Genomic DNA, 26,606 nt, shown 5'->3' with positions numbered 1-26,606 from the left:
TAAGATCTTGGGAGTAGTGTGAGCTTATTCATATCCTTGGCCTGTTTCTCAACTTGTACTAGAGGAAAATGTATTGCTACCTTTGGCATCTACAGTAGCTTTAGAAGATGATTCAGACAGCAGCACACGCACTTCACTCTTATTTATTGTGCGCTACATATTTCTAGTAACGTCGCTTCTTTTGATTTACGTTATCATCAGCAGTCAAAGCAGAACTTAAACGCTAATGTATGGTGCAGTGTGATTCAGGTCATTACAGTTGATGATGGCGTAGTTGGAACAGTAGAGCAAAGAGTAATGGGTCCCATGTGATCTGTTCATAACTGCTCATTGAGCCAGAATAATGTGATTTTCACTCCATTAGAGGATTCAGTCTCTTTTGGGATCTGTCAGCAGTTGGACGTACTTCCATTTTTTTTATTTCCTTCATCCTGTATATTCATGTTTTACCCTTCTTCTCACTCCGTACATATATGTCGTCACCCAGCAAACATACGGTGAAGAATTATACTAAAAAAAGAACCTGGGTAGACTGATTGTGTGATTTGTATTATGAAAAAAAATCATATAGTTGCTCAAATACCTATCTTTCTTCTACTGATGGTTTTAAATATACTTAAAATATCAACATTATATTTGGGTATGGATATTTTGCCCGTAATAAAGTTTTAAAAGCTATAATTGTATGTCATTTTTGTTATTTAGCAAAATTTTTGGTTGCAGTGAAACTTAATTTTCCAAGGCAAATTTTTGAGTCGTATCAAAACTGAGTAACATGCTAACTAAGCTTTGTAATTGCTGGTGCAAAATGTGAATTTACACATTTTGAATGAGATGTCATTAAAAAAATCTCATTCAAAACTATTTACATTTTTAGATTAAGCACTATTTCATTAGATTTGATCTTTAACTACAATAAGTTTTTTAACCGAGTTAATGAGCATCAGAGCATATTTTACCATTTAAAACTTTCGTAAGAATTTAAATTGGGAGAAAAAACATTTGTGGGTGTCTGGAAGAATGGATAGTGATACTGATATTGACTGAGATTACTCACTTTTTCATTCCTGTGTCTTTTTGCATTGCTTTTGAGTTGGCATTGACAAGTTTTTAATCAAATAGGGTTTGGATCTTTATTAGGATCAAATCTTAGGACATTTGGCTTAGCTGCAAAAAAAACCACAAGATAATTTATTCAGTCATAAATGAAATACAGGATTGCAGAATTTATGTGTGTTGTTGTGAAACAGCAGAAAGACTGTAAAAATTTGACAAGCAAAATCTCAATCATAGTGCAATTATCATTAACTATTCTGTCTTCAAAGAATAAGATCCTCTTCTATTAAAGAAATGATGGATGAGCTACTGTATTTTTGCCCTTAATTTGAAATAATACGAAGTGTTCTTTGTGCGGACTGTGTGTAACCGCAAAGTTTGATCAATACCTCTGACAGAACATGTTCTCACTGGTGCTGCAATTCTTCAGTTATGAAATATTCTTTTCAGCTTGTGCTCATAAAGTACTCATAACATGCTTATAACCAATAAACAACTCGTGTAAAGGCACTGTTAAAGATTAAACTCTTCAGACTGTTAAATTTTGTTTATAGCTCTGTTGGAAGGTAATTTAGGGATAAAGACATGAATAGATTACGTCTATTTGGTCTAGATGGAAGACTCTGTTCCCTGTAAAACTACTGTCTGGTGAAGCTAATAATATTTTTTTTCCGATTGAGGATATCTTGTATTTTAAACACCATTTTAGGACTAAAACTGCAGAGAACACCTTCCACCACCCTACCAAAAAGAGCGAATGTTACATAAGAAGTATTCCACTCATGTAAACGTTAAGACAAAAAAAAAAGTGTATGCACAATTGTTCAGATTTTTTTTTTTTACTGGCTAAAGGAAATCCTGAAGTATGCCTTAAATAACACAGCTCAGTGTTGCCATGAAGGCAAAACTTCCTCATCCTTTTCTCTGTTGATGGGGATTATCTGCAGTCATGCATTGACATTTAAGCTGCTCTTCTGCATGATGAAGTTGCAGAAAGTCTAAAAGACTGACAGAAATTTTTTGATTCCCCATCTTTGGTTTTCGTTTTTTCAGTCTTTGTTCTCCAGGACTACATTAAAACATGACTTTTGTCACAAATTCGAAAAGGTTGTTTTAAGCCAAGCTGGTTTACACTCTTTCAGACAAAACCTTGTTAACTGAATTGGTATTTATCAAAGAAGTATACGCAGAGTGCACCACAGCGTAGCAGATCCCTGTGTGTCTCTGGCAGGAGCTGCTGAGTACTGATTGTGCACAGAGATCACAGGGGAAACGGTAAGCAGACGAGTCAAATTTATAATCGTTAACATTGTCAGATAGAGTTTTTAAGTGCACCGGCTTAAAATAAGAAAACATCGAAGTCTTAGTCCTGCAGTATATAAGTAGTCAACATCTGATTCTAATTACATGTGAATCTGGAAGGGTCTGAGCGCTCCCCAAAGACAATAAGATCAAGGGTTTCTGCTGGAGAGTAGCACAGGCTATTTTTATCCCGACATCATAGATAATAGATTCCTTTGGTATCAACCATCTCCATTAGGCCCACACATTATGGCTAAATGGGATTGTCAGAATATGCAAAATATGTGTTAAGAGTCCAGAATGTAAAATGGTGTCCCTGTGGTTAAAAAAGGAAAAACATTATCAACATCCGTCTGCTAGATTCGAGTGGGCGACACTCTCCTGGGGGGTATTCCCTGTTGTACCTCCATAATAAGCAGCGACAGCTACCTTAAGTCAACCCTGCAGAGTAGGTGCAGTAATTTTGAAAGAGAAAATATTCAGCAGGAACAAATGGAAACCAGGCAGGACAATGTAACGTGCAAGGCCCGTCTTGAGAGAGTTAAAAATGTGGTGAGTGAGCTGGAGACTCGTTGCGGGAGGTAGTGAGCTGCCTAAACCTAATTACAGTGAGCATGGAGCTGTACTTTTCAGCTTTGCAACCCTATGTCCTTATTCAGCAGGTTCACATGTTTCCCCAGAGTTATTTTTTCCCCTAGTCTATTCTGTTAAATTAACGCGGTCTTCAAAATTTATTTATACTTTTTTGGTCAGTTTGTCATGTTTTCTGTAATGGAGTATCAGGTTTTTTTGTTTTTTTTCTGGTCTGTTTTATGAAAAGTTAAAATTTTATTATAAAGACAACATTTTATTTTTGAGAATAATGACAATTTAAGAAAAAAAACACATTCAAACTATTTGATCATTAAATGAAAAAATTTGGGGAATTAAGTGAAAACAATAGCTTCACAAAAGTTACAGTACTGAAACCACTGTGTTCTACCAAAGTTAATAATTTTCCAAACGGATAAGAAACCCATCCATAATGACTAATGTAACTGTTGCCATAATGATTATAATTTGGACAATTTGTTCTCAATATGTTGCATTTGGAGTATTTTATAAAAATAAAAAAAAACTCTCTTCCAAACATTTAGGCTAATTTTATCATGAAAAAGTATTTTGACATTCTTAAATTGTTGCAGTTTTGGCATTTCGACTTTTTGTTCATCTTTGCAACAAAATTGCAGTGTTTGAAATATTTATCCACATAAACATCCTACTTACTCTTTAAGATTGTCCAGTAGACAGTCTGTTTTGACTAAAGATAACCAACAGGAGGAGCATATGTTTTCAGGCAAAAACGGTTTAAATTCACTAAAATAAACAACTGTGTAGATGACAGGAGACACAAACCAGTTTAATTTAACAAACCTCTTTGGCTCACTGACAGCAGTTGTCTTACAAATTAACTGAAAGTGAAAGTAAACTGGAGTTGAGAACAGATGTGTCCACCAGCTGAGCCAAACGCGCCTGTTCTCATGCTTCCTGTTCGTTAATCAGGAAGCATTCAGTCGTGCAGAGGAGATGCAAATCAACCAAATCAAAGTCGACTCTTGAAAGTGATATAACAGAGCTGCACCTTAAAAGAAGTGCCAGGATACCGCGACTGCAAAAACAAGCACAAATCATTACCCCTCCACTATTTGTTCACTACTTTGTTCTAATGCAATATACTAATCTTTGGCTTTCTCTTAACATCATACAATAAATGACACCCAGAGATCTATATGTCAGTCACATCTGTCCAAAGAGTGCAATAGCTCATTTGGAGGTTACTTTGTAAAATTTATGTTGCCACATTCCTTTTTAAATAAGACCCTCAAAATGTGGTAGTTTTCAAGTGTCTATTGTGCAGAAAATAAAGTGATATAACAAGCTGCTATTAACTGCTTCATTAGTCAGGCTTTCTGTACAGGTAGACCCGACTCTTGGCTGCACAACAGACATGCTGCTCATAGTTTGCCAAGTGTAATTTTAAAATGCCATTACCTAGTAAGTGTGATGGATAATGCCCTTTGATTTTGCAGGCCATGAATACTCATGTATTATTATGAACAGAAATGTTTTCACCCAGGGGAATTGGTCTTTTAGGCAGCTGACTAGCTCAAAGGCACAGCACCAGGTGAGGGAGGGACAGCGTTGAGTTTTGTTGTTCCTGCATATTGCTTTTAGGAACCTAATAAAGAAAAATTGGGGTTTTCAAAAGTATAACAATTTTTAAAACCTTGTAGCATCTTGATAGCAAAAATTGGCTGGTACCAATGACAATGCTTCTCATACTCAACTAATTTAAACTTGTGTTTAATAACCTATTGTTGTACAGGAATAAAGGCGTAAGGACATTAATGATATATAAAACACTCTAGAGTCCAATTTTAAAACATCTGGTGACAGTGTGAAGCATGAATTGACTTATTTATAGTGTTTCTCTCTCTTTATAGGATGGAAGACAACGAAAAGAAAGAAAGAAGACCGTCTCATTCAGCAGCATGCCCACTGAAAAGAAGATCAGTAGAGTCAGCGACTGCATCAATGCCATGGTGGATGGCTCGGAGCTGAAAAAAGTGCGATCCAATTCACGTGTTTACCACCGCTACTTTCTTCTCGACGCCGACATGCAATCATTAAGGTGGGAGCCAACAAAGAAGGAGTCTGAAAAGGCAAAAATAGATGTGAAGTCCATCAAGGAGGTCAGAACAGGCAAGAATACAGACACTTTTAGAACTAATGGCACCTATGACCAGATATCAGAGGATTGTGCTTTTTCAGTCATCTTTGGAGAGAACTATGAGTCCCTGGACTTGGTGGCGAACACAGCAGATGTAGCCAACATATGGGTGACTGGTCTGAGATACCTGATCTCTTATGGGAAGCATACCTTGAATATGATCGAGAGCAGCCAGAACAACTTGCGCTCATCTTGGTTAAGCGACCTCTTTGATGAAGAAGACGGTAATCACAACAAACAGATAGCAATATGTGCTGCCGTGCAGCTAATAAAGAATCTAAACCCGGGACTTAAAAATGTGAAAATAGAACTAAAGTTCAAGGAGCTCCACAAAGCTCAAGACAAGAGTGGGTCTGATGTGACAAAAGAGGAGTTTGCTGAAGTCTTTCATGATCTTTGCACAAGACCAGAGATTTATTTTCTTTTTGTTCAGTTTTCCAGTAACAAGGAGTTTCTTGATACTAAGGACTTAATGATATTTCTGGAGGCAGAGCAGGGAATGGCTCAGGTCAGTGAAGACACCAGCTTAAATGTCATTCACAAGTATGAACCATCCAAAGAGGGTCGGCTAAAGGGATGGCTCTCTCTTGATGGGTTCTCTAACTATCTTATGTCTGCAGAGTGCCACATATTTGACCCTGAGCACAAATCCGTTTGCCAAGACATGAACCAGCCTCTGTCCCACTACTACATCAACGCATCCCACAACACTTATCTGATAGAGGATCAATTCAGAGGTCCTTCAGATGTGACTGGGTACATCCGTGCTCTGAAGATGGGTTGTCGCTGTGTGGAGCTGGACGTGTGGGACGGTTCTGACAACGAGCCCGTTATCTATACAGGTCACACAATGACTTCACAGATTGTTTTCCGCAGCGTCATAGATGTCATCAATAAGTATGCCTTTGTTGCCTCTGAGTTTCCTTTGATTCTATGTTTGGAAAACCATTGTTCTGTAAAACAGCAGAAAGTCATGTTTCAGCATTTGAAGAAGATCCTTGGAGACAAGATTCACGTAGATTCTCCAAAACTCGAGGACTGTTACCTCCCATCTCCATCTGAGTTGAAGGGAAAGATCCTGCTGAAGGGTAAGAAGTTAGATTCAAACTGTACTGCTTCAGAAGGAGAAGTGACGGACGAGGACGAGGGGGCAGAGATGTCTCAGAGGATGAGCATCGAGTCCACAGAGCAGCAAACTAATGCACCCAAAAAGATCCCGCTGCTTAAGGACCTCTCTGATCTGGTGACACTGTGTAAATCTGTGGAGTTCAAAGACTTTCCAACATCTTTCCAGAAGCAGAAACCCTGGGAACTCTGCTCTTTCAATGAGGTGTTTGCCACTCGCTGTGCGTGTGATTTCCCTGGGGACTTTGTCAACTACAATAAGAAGTTTCTTGCACGAGTTTACCCGAGCCCAATGCGGATCGACTCCAGCAACATGAATCCACAAGATTTCTGGAAGTGCGGCTGCCAGATTGTAGCCATGAACTACCAGACTCCTGGGCTAATGATGGACTTGAACATCGGTTGGTTTCGTCAGAATGGTAACAGTGGCTATGTTCTCAGACCAGCCATCATGAGGGAGCAGGTCTCATATTTCAGTGCCAACACAAAAGATTCAGTGCCTGGGGTTTCTCCACAGCTCTTGCACATCAAGATAATCAGCGGACAAAATTTTCCAAAACCCAAAGGCTCCGGTGCTAAAGGAGACGTGGTGGACCCGTACGTGTACGTGGAAATACACGGCATTCCTGCAGACTGTGCAGAACAGAGGACTAAAACAGTCCACCAAAATGGGGACAATCCACTGTTTGATGAGAGCTTTGAATTTCAGATAAACCTTCCTGAGCTCGCAATGGTGCGCTTTGTGGTTCTAGACGATGACTATATTGGAGACGAGTTTATTGGCCAGTATACAATCCCCTTTGAGTGTCTCCAGCCTGGTTTCCGCCACGTACCGCTACAGTCTCTGACAGGAGAGTTGCTGCCTCATACTTTGCTTTTTGTCCATGTTGCCATAACCAATCGAAGAGGTGGAGGAAAGCCACACAAAAGAGGATTGTCAGTAAGGAAAGGCAAGAAAAGCAGAGAGTATGCTAGTATGAGAGTGCTGCAGATCAAGGCTGTCGATGAGGTCTTTAAAACAGCCCAGCTGCCACTCAGAGAGGCCACCGACCTCCGAGAAAACATGCAGGTAAGACAAGTCAATGAGATGTTTGTGTTTTACTAAGAACTCCCTGGACCTGATCTATGTTCATCATTTAGTCAGATGAACAAGATGATTCACCAAATTTCACCAAATTGCTGCATTTGATTGACATAAGGGGTTGACAACTTTAAGTAATCTGTCTTGAGCTATATTTTAGTCTATTTAATGTGAATAATTTATGTTTTCCATTTTTTAAATATAATTGCTACATGAAGAAATTGTCATATAAATTTTTTTTATTATTCTACTATTTTTATATATTATATATTCTAATATATATATATATATATATATATATAAAATGTTTATTAATTATTTATTCAGTTGTCATTCTTTACATACAAATCCCAAGCTTTAAACCAGATTATCATTCCAACATGGAAACTATACGTCACTACTGCAAACCTACAAAAACATGGCTGCCAAACATCATGACAAGTTAGGTCCTAAATTGACAGACCGGATAAGCAAATGTGTTGTAAAAATTAATATTGCATGTAAAGCTGATCAGGGTTGATGGGAAGATTAACAAAGTGAAATAACAGAAGGCAGTTCTGGAGGAGAGATGTAAGACACTTGAAACAGGGTGCTGTGGTGGCACAAGAGCTTAGCACAACCCACAAAAGGAGGCCTTAGTCCTCAGTGCGACTGTCACAGGTTTGAATCCCGGCCTGGTGACCTTTTTTGCATGAATAACCACTTTCCTGTCCTAGTACTTTCAAACAAAGGCCACTAGAGCCAAAAAAAAAAAATCATTTGAATCACAACCCTGAATATACAACTAGAGCTATAATTAGATCAAAGACTAAACATAAAAACAATTGAGAATTTGTACCAAATTTCCGCAGTTAATTCATTAATCACTGTTATCTATTTAATCTGAATTAATATAAGCTATTTTGCAAAGAAGAATTTTCAAAAATGTTTTAAAAAATGGAAAAGTCATGACTCAAACAGGAGTCGATTCTTTCAACCCATGGCTAGGTTGATTTGGATAGTTTTATTCTCGGAATAATGAAATTATTTAAGTACCATCTCTGTATGACATAAAATTTTCTTTGATCGTAATCATAAGTGTGAAAAAACGAGCTTTGCAACAAACCAACTCGATATTATTAATAGCTCATTAAGAAAATAATCAACCAGTTCAGTGTTGGAAATTTTTCCCGTGTCGAAGACCATTTCCTGTTAGCGATCCATTAGCTTATGTTTTACAGCAGCACCACTAATCCTGACCGAATTAACTTTGTGCAATGAAATTAGATTATATTGGAAATCCTAACGTTAGATTCTCTTTTGACTGAAGTTTAATTGAAGAAATACAAAAGCATAACCACATAAACATGTCCCCATACCATTTAATAAGAATCTGTAAAGAAATTAAAGCTGGAGGAGAAAAGCAGAGTCCAGCCACATTGTGTTCAGCATTATGTTTTGTTCCTTCAGGCGTTACATCGGTCTGTATGTTGGTCCTCCTGTTTATATTGCTGCTTTGTGAGATAACAAGCCAGCAGCCATGAGACTAACACATCTAGATTGCTCCCTCACAGCGGTTGTTTATGCTAGGGTTAATTTTGGCCTTTCACAGGAAGCTTAGGGTTTTCGTGGATGTATGTTTCATTTCCACTTGACGCTTATGTCAGTTCAGAAGGATTGGGTGCTTTGGAGCAGCTAACAGTGCCAAAATGAAAGTTCTCACAAACGACACAGGCGATGACGGCTTCCAGCCTCTCCCTCTGTCACTGAGCATATCTCTGGAGGCCTGGTTTTAGCTGTTAATGTCTTTGAAATAAAGATCTTATCCTGCAGAAATGAAATATTATACGCTTTGCATTAGATTTTGCTTTGCTCTCAAAACTAAGTGCATTTAATTTGTAATTTGTCTCAACCCAGAATGCCATAGTGTCCTTTAAGGAGCTCTGCGGCCTTTCAGCTGTGGCCAACCTGAAGCAGTGCATCTTGGCCCTTTCCCCTCGGCTGACGGGACCTGACAACAGCCCGCTCCTGGTGTTTAACCTCTCTGACCCGTACCCAAACCTGGAGCTCCAAGGCCTGCTCCCAGAGGTCCTGAAAAAGGTCGTCACCACCTACGATATGGTGAGTAATGATCAGAAAAAACAGCCCATTACATCAGCTCAGACTGTCATCCTTGAAGAATTTCGGAACTTATAAAAATGGAGAAACAAAAATAATTCCCTCTTCTTGTTTGTTCTGCGAGTACCCGAGAAAGAAGAATTTGAGTTTGGTTATGTATGAATTCCCCAATCAATAGCTTCTTTTCACCTCAGCAAACCAACTTCGACTCCAATTAGATCGATATCTTGACTTTACTTAATATAATAGGGACATGCCGAAATTATTAGGTAATAGGGTTGGAACTCTGTTAAGTAATACAATCAATGTTGAGAAGTTATGCAACGTGCCACTGAGGCCATTGCAAATATCATTACAGTTAGCAGAACATGTTCTTTTGGCTCACAGTGAGTCAAAAGACCATTAAAACGGACAAAACAGGCTCACAACAACAACAAAAAAATCTAATCCGAGCACCTTAATAAATTGTCAAGTCTGATTATTATTATTATTTTTTTTAGAGAATTTCAATTCCTGAAATACTTTCATTAAAAAAAAAGTACATCCTGTTCTGGATATTTTTTGTCCAAAGTGCATTTTCTTTATTGAGTCATAAAACCAGTCTAATCTGACCAGTAACACACAACACAGTTCATGCAGCGTATTTATTAAACAATGATGAAGGCAACTAATGTGTAACTGCATGGCAGAAAGATCAAATAATTACGTTTTTCTTCACTAAGTCATGTTAACCTGACTGAAATGTTGTGGTGGGACCTTAATGCCTCATTTGCCTCGTTTTCAGGTCGATGTGGTTCGGTAAGCTGTTTTATAGTCCAGAAGAAAAAAAAACAAATATACTTTTTGTATAATATTGCATGTAAATGATGTTCCTTATTTCTAATTAGCATTACACAGCCTAATGTTTTGGTCAAACTCATCGGGTTTGACCAACTCACAACTGAAAACACTTTTTCTACCAGATACCTTCTGCTCTTTTTATTGAATTTAACTTATTTTACTATTGTATCTAAATTTATTTAATGTATTTTGTGCCGTGTCTAAAAATAAAATGTTATTCAAATTTCTCCCAAATTCTCAAATATCTTGCAAATTTTAAAAAGAAAATTAGGAAACACACATAAGTGTATTTGTCCCAGTAAGAACACAGATCACATTGCTGTTGTTTCATTCATCTTCTAAAACAAAAACAAATGTTTATTTTCTGTCAGTTTAAGTAAAAGTGTTTAATTTTTTCACATGGCAATTGGCTTAGAGCAATTCTGCAGGCATCCTTAATTGCTTGTAAAATTATGAAAAAACTACACAGCAACACAATTAGGTGCTATCTTTACTTGTCTGGGCTATTTTTGCATCACTTTTACTCTCTTTGGGACTCAACCATGAGTGCATTTTAAGAGGAGCCATGTTGAAGTGACCTAGATGCACACCGATTAAGGAGGCTTGGTTTAGTCTTGAATTGAAATTGGGTGATTGGCTTCCGTGGTGACAATCCGACTGCTGTTATGGAAAAAGAAATTACGGAAGAATTTAAGTGCTGGAAAGTTGGAGTTTCTGGTAATTAGCAGAGACCAGAATTTGACAGTGAAAAAAACACAAAGTAAATTATGTACCCCAGAAATGTTAAGAAATATAAAATTTGCTAAAACAAATGTTTAAATTGTTTTAGCAAAAAAGTTTGTGCAATCTTAAGAGAAAAAATTTTCTTCTACTCTTTTCTAAAATCAGCATAATCCATGAAACGTTTAAAGACTAATAATGGTAGAACAAAGTAATACGTTAAGCCTTCCTGCTATCTGCTGAAAGTCTTGCACTCTCTTGCTCTGTCGCAGTCTGAATTAACAGACATTTCTCAATATGTTACGGTTTCCTTTTTACACCTCCATTTTTCCTCTGTCATTTTAAGCAGCATCTCAATGATTCTTCACTCTTTTACAGTCACCACTGAAGACTGTTGGATAATTCTTAGTATGATGCCTTCACTCACCAGAAAAGCATCAAATTTTTCAAATTTTGACTTAATGCAACTCACGTAATTTGCTTAATGTGCTATAATTTATAAAATAAATTGGAATTGAATTGAACTGATCAAGCTAAAAATTGTCTATAAGGTACGTAAATATCGAAAGGAAAATATAGTTCACATTTTTTGTTTCCAATGTGCCCATTTAATTACTACAGTATAATTACATTTCTAAAGTCTTTAAAGAAGAATTGAATGTTAAACTCTTTGTTCTGTTTGGTTTGAGAGATGGTTTCTTTCCTAATTTTTGTTTTTGAATACAATATATTTTTATACTTTTTAAAAGTACAAATATAATAATTCAGCAAAAAGGTCACTGTATTTATGTGCTACAGCATAAGAGTTAAACCAAGAAAGTTAGGAAACTTTAAAGCTTTGAATGTGAGCATTTATTGTAATTTACGTTATGGAAGTTCTAGTTTTATGTTTTCTGTTTCACTGTACCATAGAAACTAGGAGAGCTTTCACAACCTGACTGCTACAGAATCTGATTCTCACTTGAATCCTATTTTCCTTTAAAAAAAAAGGTGTTTACACTCGGTGGGACGCCAGCTCATGGTTCTAAATCATTTGATTTATGTTTATGCTTTTCAGTATTTCACAGCTTGCCTCAACAGCAGACCTTACTCTTCTGCTTTACACATTGATAAAACATGGTGATGGAAGCCAGATACTTTCAGAGCTGAGAAACGGTAGCGCCATCTGGACCGACTAACAAAGATATTGCCTTGTGTTTCCTGCAAAGCAAGAGTCATGGCAGTGACCGTGAATATTATTTCATTATTGGCGTCAAAGAACGTATGGCTAACAACAGCAGAACTTGTTTGCAGATAATAATCCTCTGGAAAACGTATGCTCCAGGTTTACTGGCTGCTAAAGACATTCAGGTTTTTGTTACCTGACCTACGTGTTTAATTCTTGCTTGTATTGGCATTTTACCAGTGCAGATCAGAGTTTATATATCCTCAGAGGTGTTGTAAGATGAGTTTAATATGAAAATTTAAAAAAAACATTAGACTGGCATTTTTGAGACATGACTAATGAGGATATTCTGCATTAATTAGTGTTGGGAAATTGTGTCTGCACTGAAATCCACCTCAGACACTGATGCTGCAAAAAGAGTAAACGCTTTCACACCAACAAGACATTTCATCCAACACACTATTTTTATTCCAGTTCCTTGAACTTGAGAGATTGTTATGCCTGAAAATCTCAATATAGCAGCAGTTTCTACAATTCCTGATTATTTTTCTCATATTTTGTTAATGTAGCTGTGAAAAATCAAACTCAGATTAAATCCTGGTGGAATAAAAAATATTAAAATAAGTTAAAATAAGTGAAAGGAGTTTCTATTTTGTCAGCAACTATTTTTAGCAATAGAGATACTGATTTACAATCAATGACTCAGGCATTTAAATTGAAATCTAGAGGTTTGCCTAACAAGGAAATTATGTTAAAGCTAACGTTCTAGTTTGAGCAGACGGGAAAAAAAGAAAGACCAAATACTAAATTTCCTTCAATTTTTCTACTCCAAGCCACTATTTTTTAATTGTTTGAATTTGTAAGATCCAGACTGTTTGTAACATGTTCTCTTCACATAAAGAATAAGATCACCAAGCTAACATGTAAGTAATTACCTTAACAAACATGACCACAGTAGTTAGGAGGCGTTTCTTTGTGTCCAAATATAACCTTATCCACACTTAACTCAAAAACATGCCTCTTCAATATATATTTGAGACACTGTGTGTGCCGTGAAGACGGTAATTTCTTGACCCATCAGGAAGGTAATCACAGCTTCTAAGTGCTGCAGCTGCAGATATACAAGCACTTTGTCATTACAGCTCAGAGAATAACATGGTGATTCATGTTACTGGGCTTGAGCAACTGTCTGCCCCACGCAAAACACCCAACAGCAGGCCTAGTTCTGTGGAAATACGCTGTAATATATATTTAAAAAAGAGCATGATGAGTTTGTTTGTTTTCAGAAAATGTTTTCTTTGTGTCTGCTGATTATCTTTAATGCCAGGTTTAAATTTCTTAACTTTTAGTAGGATAATCATGTGGCTCTAATTGGTGCAGTGATGGTGAAAACCAGCGTTATTAACTTTTGTTTTTTAGATTCAGAAGAAAACATTTAGAGTCCAAAATAGGAACTTGCAGCAGTTTCGTTGTCTGTATAATAGAATAACCCCTGGGGTGTGGACTTTGAAACTTTCCACACCTTTTACGTGCACAATAGGTCATTAGAGAAACAGAAAAAGAAAAAAATTCAAAAAGCCTATTATAACCTTTTTAAATGTGTCAGAGAGAGTAACTAATTAGAGACCAACAAAAGCCACAGCTTTAGTTAATGACAGACTGTTTCTCTTTAACAAGTCACCAGAGGATACAGCTGCTGGTAATTTAGTGTATAGTTTCCATTTTGTAAACAGATCTAAAGAAAGACAGAAAACTATTGGAAAATGTATATTTAAGTTTGCAAGAGATGAGAAGTACCGAGTAAAGATTTTTTTAAACTCTCAAATGTATATTTCTAGATAATTAATTGGCTGCCTTGAATATCCAAAAGTCCAAAAGTTTTACTTTTCCACTGAGTATGTTTTGATATATCCTTACAATAACAGTGTATAAATCCATATTAATACAGTAAAGTTTTGGCAACATCTGCCAATATTTTTTTTAACAGTGTACAATCATAATACATAGTTTAATGCATGCCATTCTTTTCTTCACAAAGAACAAAATAAAAAATAAAGCTATTTCTCAGGTTAGAATAAATTGTCACAAGAACAAAAAGAGGAAATACACTTTTATTTATGTCTTTGTGTTTTATGTATTCTTTGGAAACAAGACTATTTTGAGTAATTTTGCTCAACTGCAACACTATGATTAGGATTCTTATTAAAATATGGACAAATTTCCTAAGAAGTATATATTTTGCTATTATCTTTGCATGAATATAGATTAGTTAATTATGCAACTTTGGCATGACTCTTTTGGTCGTCCCTAAAGAGTATAAAAATGTGTGCTGCAGCACCGTATCACTTACACGGCACAAATAGTTGTATGAAGTCACATGTTTGTGCAGCAGAACCACTTCCTGAATTAAATGCAGAGGAATAGTGGCAGGGGAGTTCCTTGGAAAATGGTATTTTTCTAAGTCTGAAACTAGAGATATTGGGTAAGCTGACGTCTGGACTTTATTTTACAAAATCAAAAGTAAATATTACGTATTTTGTCATTTACATCCCTGGGTTTGCGAGCATTTGGAAATATAGTATTAGCTCTATGATGGATGTCCTCGTCAGAATTTTGTACCCCGATACCAATCAGAAATTTCATTAAAATCAATTCAGTTGCTATGGTCCAAACTTTTTCAGTAAAGCCTCAACATTTTGGAGAAATTGCCAAAGGATGAGTAGTGAAACATCTTAAAGATGCACGCTATTATACTTGCAAGGGATTCAATAAGATCAGTAACAGTAATGTCAATGGTCATCTACAACATGCTGGACAGCAGAAGCTAAGCTAACAATATCTGTTTAAAAATAAGCAACAAGCTGCTAGCCTCATTCCAGCTCCATCCTCCTCTGAGCACAAGCCGACAAAAAATTGCATCTGGTAATGTTGATTACAAACATACATATTCATAAAAATACTTTTCATGTTACCCTTTTATTCCTGTAAGTTGCACAAAGAGCAAAAGTACAGAAAAAGTGACAGGACACAATAAAGTATTAAAAATGGTTTATAGGTTTTAAAGTAATGTCTTTGTTACCATTTTTTTTTTCCATGGGGGAATAACAACCATTGTTGATAAATTAACATAGGCAGAAAATGTGTTTAGTGTTCAATGTATTTAATTAGAATTTGATATTTCAGTATTTGACCAGCCAATCAGCAGTTAGATCCAAGAAAGAGAAAATGTACATATTTCATTCAGATTAGTTGGCAAATTTTATGGATTTTCTTCAGCTTTCTATCTGAGCAGCATTGCGTTTTGACATGACCTTGGTGGGATCTTCAGGAGTGCACAAGTACATGTGCAAGGCAGTTACTATAGTGACACGAACACAAGTGCCCCTGTATCGGACTTACATTGGAAATTAAGTAACATTTTATTAAAAATGTCACCTTGGGTACCATGTGGGAAGATTACTATCATATCTTAGCTGTTCTTTCTGATGATTAATAAAAAAGACACCTCAGGCTCTGTATTTTTCTCCCTATGTTACCTGCTTTGCACTTCCTTCTCTAACCTCTTCCTGAAACAGTTTTCTGCTGCCTTTCAGCAGAATATTTTGCTGCCTGCATTCTTGTTCAGAAGAAATTCTTTAATATGCATATAGATCATCATGAAAGTTGTGACAGTCTGCAGGTCAGCAGAGTCTGTGCACTCAATTAGGGCAGAGCGTTGCACCAGAGGAGCTAAACTTAGCCTCCTTCACAGCTGCTCTGTCACAGATAGCATGCTAATGATGTGAAGCAAAGTGACATGTTTGCATTTTCATCAGTTGACCGTGATGATCAATGTTTCCGTTTAAAGCCAAGCAGAGGGGTTGCCATTTGTATTTTTCTCCGTAAAATGAGGCATAGTCACAACTTGACGGAAATCAACACAACCTCAAATAAAAAAAATAAAAAAAATCTAATTACTTCTGCTGTGCTTTCCTTTAATTTTGGTTTGCAAAAGACACAGTTAAGCGACCTCGCCCAAAAGACTTCCCTGCAATAACATCTTATTTTCTCGGCCCTCTTTAAATGGAAAAACACCAGGCAACACAATTTACTGCGTGACTTTTAGTAATCACCCGTCTTAAAAGCAGTTATTAAAATTGCTTGATTATTTTTCTTTTCAGATGATCCAGACCAGCAAGACCCTGCTGGAGAGCTCTGACAGCGTTTATGAGAGGATTTTGCAAACTCAGAAAGCAGGTAAAAAAAATAAAAATAAAATCTTTACTAAATTTTTTGTAAATCAATCCAGATTCTGGCTAAAACTAGATTACTCCACCTTAAAAAAACACATTCAGTACTTGGAAGCAACTCAAGCCTTTGTTCATGTTTACTCAAGCCAACCAGAGAAACGTTGTAACCTCAAACAAGTTTTATCAAATTTGGCTCAGCTCCGATTCACACACTGTGCTTACAAACTGGAAAAAAACAGCAAACAGACAAACTGCTAGCTTGACACTACAGATGGCAGACATGAGAACTTTCTGCTTCCTGACTGTGACAAACATTTGTTTAAATGTGAACAACTCTTCTGGTCATTTCCTGTCTTATGTTCCCAAGTGCAAGAGGTTTGCACACTTTACACCTTAAAGACTTTGTAAATGCGCATTTTTGCAGAAATGAGCGACGTAGTAAAATAAGTCAAATGTTTACGTCGTAGCTGCTAATGAACGCACCACACAGAGTCTCTGACATGCATGTTGTGACCATAATTTTCATTTTACTTCCTTTGGGCTATATTTGAGGCTGACCTTGTTATTTGTTTGTGCCGACCTCCACCAGGGGATTACTTCCCCTGGTGGAGAAGTATAACCTGGTAATAAAGCATGTAGGTGAAGTTTTTATCTCTCAACCTCTCTCTATATTGATTTAGTGAGGCCAGGGACAAGGTTTATTCAGTTCAAAGACTTGAGGAAACATGCTGGATGGACAATTCTGCCAGCTGTTAATTATTACAATTTTATTGAATAGTTGATTAATTTGTTTTTTTGGGGGGGCACATATATACAATTATTGATACCTATGTGACTCTCTTCACAGTGAAATCCAAATAGCATAGAAGATTACAGGGGGTTATGTAAAATTGACAGATTTGCATCATGTTATGAAGTTATTCCCTCGTCAAAACATATATGGAGTGTTTCCTTGATTCTTTCATGCCTTATTGAGAATGGCCTTGTAAGGTGCTGCCTATTTCCACAAAGTTCCTCCTTGGATCTGCAGTTCCCAATGTCTCTCTCACTCAGCTCCTCCAAACTAGGGTCAGCAGCAATTAGCGTGTATTGTGATAAGTGTTGGAAAGAGGAGGAGCTTCTTAAAGAGACAGAGGCCCATCAAGGAGTCAAACTGCAAAATTACATTTCTTTTATGTTTGATATACAATTATGCTATAAAATGGCACAATGTTCCTGGAAAATATACCTTGTATAAGTCATTAGATTGAAAAGATATGACAGAGCATCAATACCATGCCTCAGCTTCCTTTGTTTCTTTTGTCTCTGCACTGAGATAACTACAGATCTTCTTTTGAAATATTCTTTTCCTTTTGTGTCATCAAAAGCTATCAGGGAGTAAGTTTGATGGGAATTTTTAAACCTACATCCCGCTGCGATTATTATTCTCTCTATGAAGCTTAAACATTTTATTTTTGCAACTAGACAGTAACAGCATGTATCAGTGCAAAGGAATCAGATTTACTTATGTATTGTATAAAATTCTGTACATATGGAGTGTAAAAGTACCTACATCAAATCATAGTTCAATTTCAGAACCATTATTATGTAAATATAACCGTTGGAGATCTTGATTTTGTTGTTTCCTTTGCAAAAATCTAAGCTAACAGCAGTGTTGGCGGTATAATGATATAATCCATAGCTAGCTATCAATTACATGATGTCACATGGTTATACCACACAGTGAAGGCTGTTGAAAACCCAATGGGGCCTATAAAGCCACAGTTGCATTACTGAAATGTAGAGATGGTAGCGTGACGTCGGGTATTTAAGATGCTTACCAAAAATAAAATCTGTGGTGAGAGGCAACCGATTTACTCAACCCTGCTGTTACCCACAAACACAACTTTGCCGGTGCTGTATAAACAACTGAATACTTCCATCAAATGTAGCACTATTAAGACAGAAATAATTTGACATTTAAACTACATATATATATACAGTGCAGAGCACTGTTTCTACAGCAGACAAGTAATCAAGTGGAAACTTCTTATCTGCTTATCTTTGTTCCAGCATGTGACCGAGGCACTTAAAGTAAACTTATATTTTATCACCCATATCTGTCAGCTCTACATTCGCTCACAGATCTGAAGATGACATATGAAATTTTCTCCATCTGAGGCGTAAATGTTCAAACTATTTCTCAGTTCATGTGTCGATTTGTGAATGATTGGCTCAACCCTCTTGATCTGTAGTTACAGATATTAGAGAATGGGACTGTAACGATTCATTGAATGACTCAAAAACAATCATTTTCAAAATTCCTCGAGACATAATATCTATCTAAAAACTTTAAATTATGTTCTACTATTTAGCACACTGCATTCCACCTCCATGTTTGTGTTGTGCAACACTCTCTCTTCTACAAATGAGATGTTTAAAAATACTCAGTGCTATTAGCAACTATGTCTCGTTCTGCTGTCATTAGCAGAAAGAGACAAAGTGTGGGACCACTTTAAAGCAAACAGAATAAAAAACTAAACAGAATCAGAGTTTCACAATAGCTCGTCCTCAATGCTCCATCCTTGAACATCTCAACAGGAAACATCCACTCCATTCATTGAGCTTGTTTATGATGCTTTTGTTCCCTTTGCACAAAACTAACTTTCATCTGATTGTTATTACAGAATCTGGTATGCAACATGTATAAGGAAATACATTTAGTCTAACATTACAGATGAGTTATGATGTGGAAAAAAATAAAAATCTGTTTTCATACTTCAGACAAAGGGATGTCTGAATCAAACTGCATCATAAGCAATAAAATGTTTCACTGAAAAAATTAACTAAATTGCTCTTTACTAGAATTTTCTCTTCCATATATTAATTTTAGCTTAGCTAAAATAGAACACAATTCTTTCTTTGGTTCCTAAAATAATCGTTTACAACTAGAGAGCATTATCTCACCATAGTGTTGATGATGAGGTGGTGTTGATGACTCTGGTTTAAACACAGCTATTTTTGTCACAGCTCTACACCAGCACCACAATCTTAAATTTAAGTAAATCGAAACATCAGAATGAACTCAAGCAGAGTTTGTGGTTTTTAGTTCCCATGTAAATGTTCAGCTTTGTCTGCTGAGGTTTCATGTAAATAACTCCTGGGTGAAATGTCTGTCCTGTATTCATTAAATGCTTTTCTGCTTTTACATATTTGGGTTTTTGGGATCATTTTCAGCTCTAATTAAAGCCAGAATATCAACTCTTCAAGTTTGGAGTTGGTAACCTTTAATCTAGATCTGTAAGATGAACTGACCGATAAACCCCTTAAAGAAACATTTCTATTTAAACAACTTGCATCTTGATAAGCTGGCAGTAAAACCCCAAACAGACCAAACAACTTGTCGAAAGCTTGCGCTAAAGCTTTGTGGGGGCTTTCGGTTTCAAAGAGCCTTCGACATGATTAGCCGACATCAGCTGGAGAAAATTCAGCAGCAAACAATTCCATAGTAGGACACAACAAATGGCAAAGCCATAAAGTTGAACAATGATTTATTCTCGGGTTTTTCTCCCTGCAAAAAGCAATGTGTTTGGGTGCATGCACCAGTGCAGGAGGACGTGCTCAAGCTGCTGCTTCTACCTCTGCGTGTGCATGCGGTGTGGTTTTACAGAAACTGGGTCAGTACGAACCTGATTCCCTGTAAACAAAGCAGACTGTTTCAGCATCAACTACTACTGAAGTTGTGAATAATCCATCACATCAAGTCAGGGACGCCTCCCGCTTAAAGGCGGTGTCAGATTGTGCAGAGTCAGGTGTTGGGAGCACTTATTGGAGACGTCACTTCCCCTAACAGACTCTCACTAAGGTCCCACTTAGCGTTCAGGACATTTGGATGGCAGAACAACACAATCAGCACAAGATGTTTCTTAATATTAATGTATTAATACAAATGTATTTGCTTTCTCTGTCTGAAATCTGAATCCTAAATTTGTCAATCAGCAATTAATCAATTCCTCACGTAATAAATGAAAACAAGTTTGATATTTTTCATTCTGATTAATATTTTTGAAAGAAAATTTACAGAGACTTCATACTTTATTTTATTTATGGTTTCAGTTGTGGTTTCATTTCCATTTTATTCGTTTTTGGTTTTGTTTTATTTTAGATATTAATGGACAGTTTATTAGTCTTAGAGAACAAACCTGCATTTTTTGGCCATTGTCAATATATTACTTGGAAATTAGACCAAAACAATATTATTTATCGCAATTAGGCCTGACGCAATAACCAGCAAATCAATTAATTGCAGCTCAAAAATTCCCATTTGCGTAATTTGCTACCAAAAACTGAATGACAAAAGTTTTCAGCCTGGTATATTGGACTGATCTAGCCCTTCATTTATTTACAGAAACTTCATAATTAATTTTACTTATTTCTGTAACATATTTTTGGGATGTTTAAACTATCTACCATTTCCTTTCAATTTAAAGCTTACTGTTCTTTGAGAATGTGTACTTGGATTATTTTGCCATTATCATTACATTACTTGAAAATGATCTTAAAACATCTTTTATCACAATAATTGCTGGGATGATTTATCATCCAGCCAAGACTGTTATTATGACAGGCCTACTGAATTTCAGTCTGTAATTGTTTTTTAACCAGCGATAATTCTCCTGAACATTTTCTAAAGAGAGTATTCTCCAGTCAAGTCTGGAGAATCTGGAAGTTTAATATTTCATATTAGCAGGAGCACCTTTAGTGGCGTGTCAGTTCCTAAAATAAACCTGAAGGAAGGAGGCGGATTTGCTGCAGGAAGCACTGTTTTTTCCTGCATTCTGCCTCTGATGTTGAAAAAGAAAGACAACATGCTGCACCGTCTCACACTGAAGAAACCTGAGTTAGAAAATAAATAAACGCTGTCACAAACAATGTCAGTGCCTTTTCCGGCAGCAGCAGCCAACACTGGACAGAGCTGCCACATGATATATTTCACAGACAAAGATCTGTCCTTTTGTTAAACTCATGTTACCTAAACTCTTCTTTTTGTTCCTGTCATCTCCTCACCTCCTCGGCTGACATTTCAGCTTGAAGGAGGAAATGTTCAAAGTTAGAAATGGTGGTGAAAACATGCCTGAGTTTTATCTACATCCTGTGCTGCACATAAACAGATGGCAATCAGAAATGTTGCCATCCCAGTTATTATTATACACTGAATTTGAATTATTCTGTCTTTTTGTGGTTAATTAATGAATAATCTGTAGTTCATAGCAAATAAGTTTAGCTCTGTTTTATTTTGTTCATGTATATATTTTTTTTAAATAAAATGACCAAAAAAACAGATGAAACAGAACTGCTTCAAAATAAGAGTATGAATATAAACTACCTTAATTATTAACAGTTGGTAACAAAACAGACGTTGAACTTTATTCAACTGAAAGTTTACGAAACCGCCAAATAATTGACTTTACAATTTGAGACATAGCATGTTTGTGGGAGCAGAATGGGACGATCCCAGCAGAGATGAAATATTGGAAATATTCTGACCCAATCGTCGAGCATTGCATTATCTCCAACAAGAGCATGAACTGTGTTTTTCATTTCACCTGTTACTGGTCATCATGATGGACCTGATTACTGTGCGTCAAAAAGATGTTATAAGTCCAAATTTGCTGAAATAAATTTGTGGAAGTTTTCTTTCAAGTCTGGGAGTCTTATCTTTAATTAAGCAACTTTGAGCTGCATTATAAGAAAGGACAAACATGGGACCAAACAATTGGGTAAAGTAATTTGCATGATTTTTGATGAAATCTATTGCGTTGTCAGAAAAGTTTTATTACTAGAATGTCATTTTTGGACATTTTTAGCAGTATTGTAACTTTTTGTTATGTGCCTTTCCATTATGCTGCATTTAGGTAAATTAGGACCGCCAAGGCTGAGAGGAATGCCCCAGTTTAATACTAAAAATAACTCAAAAGTCCTTTACCACCACTACACTTCCTGTTACCCGTTACTTCTAGTTGAAAAGGGAAAATACCTGATATTGTTTGCAAAGACATTTTAAAATAATCGCTTATCATGAAGACGCTGGGGTTAAACAAACTTGTGTAAATGTAATTAGTGAGAGGAAACAAAAATAATGGCTAAATCAAGCTATGACGGTTGCTATTTGACAATTATTCAGTGCTGACTTTATGAAAATGTGATTCAAAAGAAGACTGCAGCAAATTTCTTTCTCAAAACTGAAATTATGTTCAAGTAGTAAAATTTCAGACAAATCTGCAAACTTAGTCTGTTCCCTGCAGTCTTACTGCCATCTGCAGAAATTCAGCGACTCTGGGCTGAAATGACCAATTAGAGCCAAGAGGAGGATCTTAGCATTGTCAATCATGCTCATGCATGCGCTGCTCACATTGAGATTTCTGGTTTGCTGTGCTAATGGTGGAAAAACAATCTAGCACCACAAAAAAACTCTTTACTAGTTTGCACGTTATCCGGAGGCTTCCCTATGGGAAGGAAACTGTGGTGCAGCGTAGAGTGTAAGTCTTATCTCACCCCATCCCTCGTATTCTTCCACGAGAGAGACCCAACATTCTCAGCCAAGTGCGCCTTTAAATTGTATCGTATATTAAAATAAATAGAGAATTAAAAATAAGTCAACCAATTTTACTAGATTTATAATTTAGGGCATCTATCTAAAATCTCAAACATAGAGAATCTGGAATATGTCAGATGTAAGCAGGAATCTAAACATCTGTATGGATCTGAGCTGTTCCAGACTTCACCTGTCAAATAATATAACATACATCCAGGAGCAAAATATCTGTGGGTTCTGGACTGGAGGCTAAATGCAGCAAGAAAACACTCCTGTGAAAAATTATCATCCTGATCTCAGGAGTTTCCAAATTGATTTCCTGGGAGTTCCTCCTTGGCTCAATTTTTCTGTCAGTCTTGTCCAAAAAACTGACAGAAAAATTGGGTTAGTTTTGCTTTTTTCTGTAGCTGCTGGTGAAACAAGTTTCTTTTTAATGTGGCAAAACTGTTCCTTATCTGTTGAAATGGAAAATAACCTGATACTCCCTGTTGTACAACAGATTGTCCTTTGAAAGTCCAAAAGTTTTTTGTTTTTTTTGTTCTCTTGAAAATTTTTAGAGCTCCTCACAGCTGAGATTTTACATCTCCGTGTGATTCCTCTTACAGTCGTAACTTAATCTGTTTAGTTCTGGACTTTTTGTGTGTAAAAGTGGGGTTGTCAAATCTTTTTCATGATGGCCTCAAATGATCACAATAACATTGCAGAAAATGTCTAAATATTATTGGGGCATGTTCTGCTTTTATTTTGTAAAGTCTCCTGCCCATTTCTAAGCCTGACCTTCTTGCATTATCTGCTTGCATTTTAAAAAATCAAACCATGTACATTTTAGCAGAAAGAGGAGCTGGAACTCATCCCCCAGGCTGCATGGATTGAGACCTTTTCGGTGGAAAAACATCTGGCTGCACACAGCATTGTTTCATGCCACGAAAAAAGTCCAAAACAACCATAACTGCAGGAATAGCATCAGAATTTCTTATGCAAAAGAGGTCAAACCAGGTCATTTGTGTGGGAACACTTTGAAAACACAGATGCAGATCAAAAACATGTGAAGATTTGCTGCTTGACCGCAACAAAAGAAAACAAAAGAGCCTATAGTATTTCTAGCAGACAGAAACTGACTATTTTTATAACTAAAAGGAAGAAGTTACTTGATTGTGCTATGAAATGACAGTGCCTGGAAAATACATTACAAAACCCTTTAAAATAAATGTCGATTAAATTTTTTCCAGTCACTGCCCTGAAACATAAGCTGTTTTGTTGGCCCCTTTACTTACGTTTATTTGGGGAGTTATTTATTTTCTTATTATTGCTACTTATAAATTATGTTTTTTATGCATATTTTGAAATACTTTGTCAATAACATTTAATTTCCAGATGATGTTGGAGTATTCTTTATTGAAATAAAGAGATTTCCTTAATTTGATTCAATACTTCATGATTTCAAAATAAAACGTTTGAGTTTTAATCAATCAGTTTTCTATGTTGGAATTCTAATGTAAAAATCATCTTTAGTTACTATTTATTTTGTCTATATGGGAAACAATTTGACAGTTCCTTATTGCAGAGTGGCGGGTGCCGCGGGTCGAGCATCACCAGGAGTCATCTTCAGTCATCTCTGCTCGCTCTTCCTCTTCACACATGTCCAATGAAATTAGCTGCGTCATTTGGTGCGAGTTCTGCAATCTGTGGATAAATTTGTAATTAATCTGCAAAAAGATGTAGGTCACGCTTCGATGATGTGACATTATTCTGGAGCTATTCTCCCCGACTGCTTTGCTAAGAGCGAGCTTCCCCTCTTCCCCTCCACCAGACTCCATACGGTGTTGCTAGGCAGCCCCTGCTGTGCGCGTCTCTCTGTGTGAAAGAGAAACAGAGGAAGCTCTGCACCTTCCTCATGACAGTTGCAGCTCATGTGCGCCGCAGCAGCTCCTGCATCTAGAGTTGTAAAACCTGAAACTGAAAGAGAGAATTTTTGCATATTCTCAGCAGGAAGCTTTTTTTCTTCTTCTTCTTCTTTTGCATACACGCGTAATTTGAGAAGCAGATGGTGGATTTGTCCACGATGGCAGAAAAAAAAAAAAGTCGTCCGAGGTCAGAATCTCAAAAATGTGCATCGGCGCGGTGATTCCTCAGGAAGGGGTTTCTCTCTCCTCCCAACTCTCGCTCGCACGTGGACATGCTCGTTTCCATGGCAACAGCGCAGACAGGGGCTGCGACCTGCTCTGAGCGGAAACGTCTGTTTTCTCCGAAGGGGTTTCCGAGCAGAAGCACGTCACCGTCCTGTGATTTGTGCTGCATCTCTCCCCTGTCGGGTTTGGGGGTTCCAGCTCCTGCAGCCTCAGCATGAAATGAAACATGTCCTCACTGGGGGACCTGTGAGGACACTCTCATAATGTCATAAAGCTCTCACAATGTCCACTTTGCCGGTCACACATTGGTGACATTTAACTTTCTGATAGTAATGATTGAAAAATATTGAAAGATTTGATAGAAAATAAAACGAATCTGTGATTTTACCATCATACAGAAGACTTCTGTTATCTATAATCACTTTGGATTAGGTGGATAATAAATCAATAATATTTATCATGGTAGACATGATCAATGTCAATAGATAATACATCTGATCGAATATTTAATATTCAATGTGTAGAATATTCAGTGCACTTTGATCCAGAATCACACAGCATTCTGGGATATGTAGGCAGAAGAAAAACCTTAGTTTCTCAGCCTCTCACAGTCGAGGTTGGTGCAATCAACTAACTCACTCACTCTGTGGTTGCCTAGCAACAACTTGTTGAGTAACTTGCGCAGCAGCACTTTCATGTTTTTCCAAAGTGCCTTAAAACTTCTTAAAAATAAAATAAAAATAAAAACTGCATGAAATGGAAACTGGATAAAACAGAAAATATCTCATCACCAGTTTGGTAGTATTTCAGATATTTGGATGCAGAACAAATCCCACAGGCCCAAAATCTACCTCTCTGATCGCAGTGATTCTCACAAAGGAAAATTTTAGGTTAGGCACCACGTAGCAACGTCTCTTAAACCATAAACACTGACCGGATGAAGTTTTATTGTTCTTTTCTTCCAGCGATGGAATTTCATGAAAACCTGCATGATCTGGCTGTGAAGGAAGGGCTGAAGGGCAGGAAGCTGCACAAGGCAGTGGAAAGCTTCACATGGAACATCACCATACTGAAGGTGAGAATAAGTGCAACATTCAGGGAATATCGAGCTACATAAACCTGTAAGCACATGAAGGTGCTTAAAGCGGTCAGAGATTACATCAGTAGCAGATATGAAAGCTAATTATATGACATTACTGGTAAATCAGAATTACCACAATTACCACAATGCAGAAATTAGATGAGTTCAACACACACGTCTCGTGTTCTAGTTGTGATGAACAAACGGTAAAATCTGACTTGGCAAATCAGAACCAATAATGACAAAAAAGGTCCACCAAGAAAATTCTGTTTGCTACTATTTGTCTATTTGGCCAGCTGTGTGGGTTTGGCACCTTCATGCTGTGTTAAGTTTTCTGATTAAGAATGCCAAAATGGTTTAGATGCATTAAGCTTGTTGGACAATGTAGCCATTATAAAAGTCAGTTTCTGAGTCAAGAGGGAAGATGGTGGAGAAAG

The 26,606-nt window shown here is 36.9% G+C and overlaps 1 protein-coding gene across 3 annotated transcripts in view; it reads left to right on the top strand.

The window, feature by feature from the left end:
• Positions 1-26,606, top strand: part of LOC129370809 (inactive phospholipase C-like protein 2) — a 45,652-nt gene that overhangs the window by 14,344 nt on the left and 4,702 nt on the right. For all 3 annotated transcript variants that reach the window (XM_055047003.1, XM_055047004.1, XM_055047005.1), the window contains 4 exons: positions 4,842-7,322; positions 9,231-9,434; positions 16,317-16,392; positions 26,054-26,163. In XM_055047003.1, coding sequence (XP_054902978.1) covers positions 4,842-7,322; positions 9,231-9,434; positions 16,317-16,392; positions 26,054-26,163 — 2,871 coding nt within the window. The remainder of the gene's footprint in view (positions 1-4,841; positions 7,323-9,230; positions 9,435-16,316; positions 16,393-26,053; positions 26,164-26,606) is intronic.

This window comes from Poeciliopsis prolifica, unplaced genomic scaffold (assembly GCF_027474105.1).
Source record: "Poeciliopsis prolifica strain line A6 unplaced genomic scaffold, Auburn_PproV2 SCAFFOLD025, whole genome shotgun sequence".
In the NCBI taxonomy this organism is placed as follows: Eukaryota; Metazoa; Chordata; class Actinopteri; order Cyprinodontiformes; family Poeciliidae; genus Poeciliopsis; species Poeciliopsis prolifica.
Note: the sequence above shows the minus strand (reverse complement) of the source record. Positions and strands in the feature narration are given on the sequence as shown.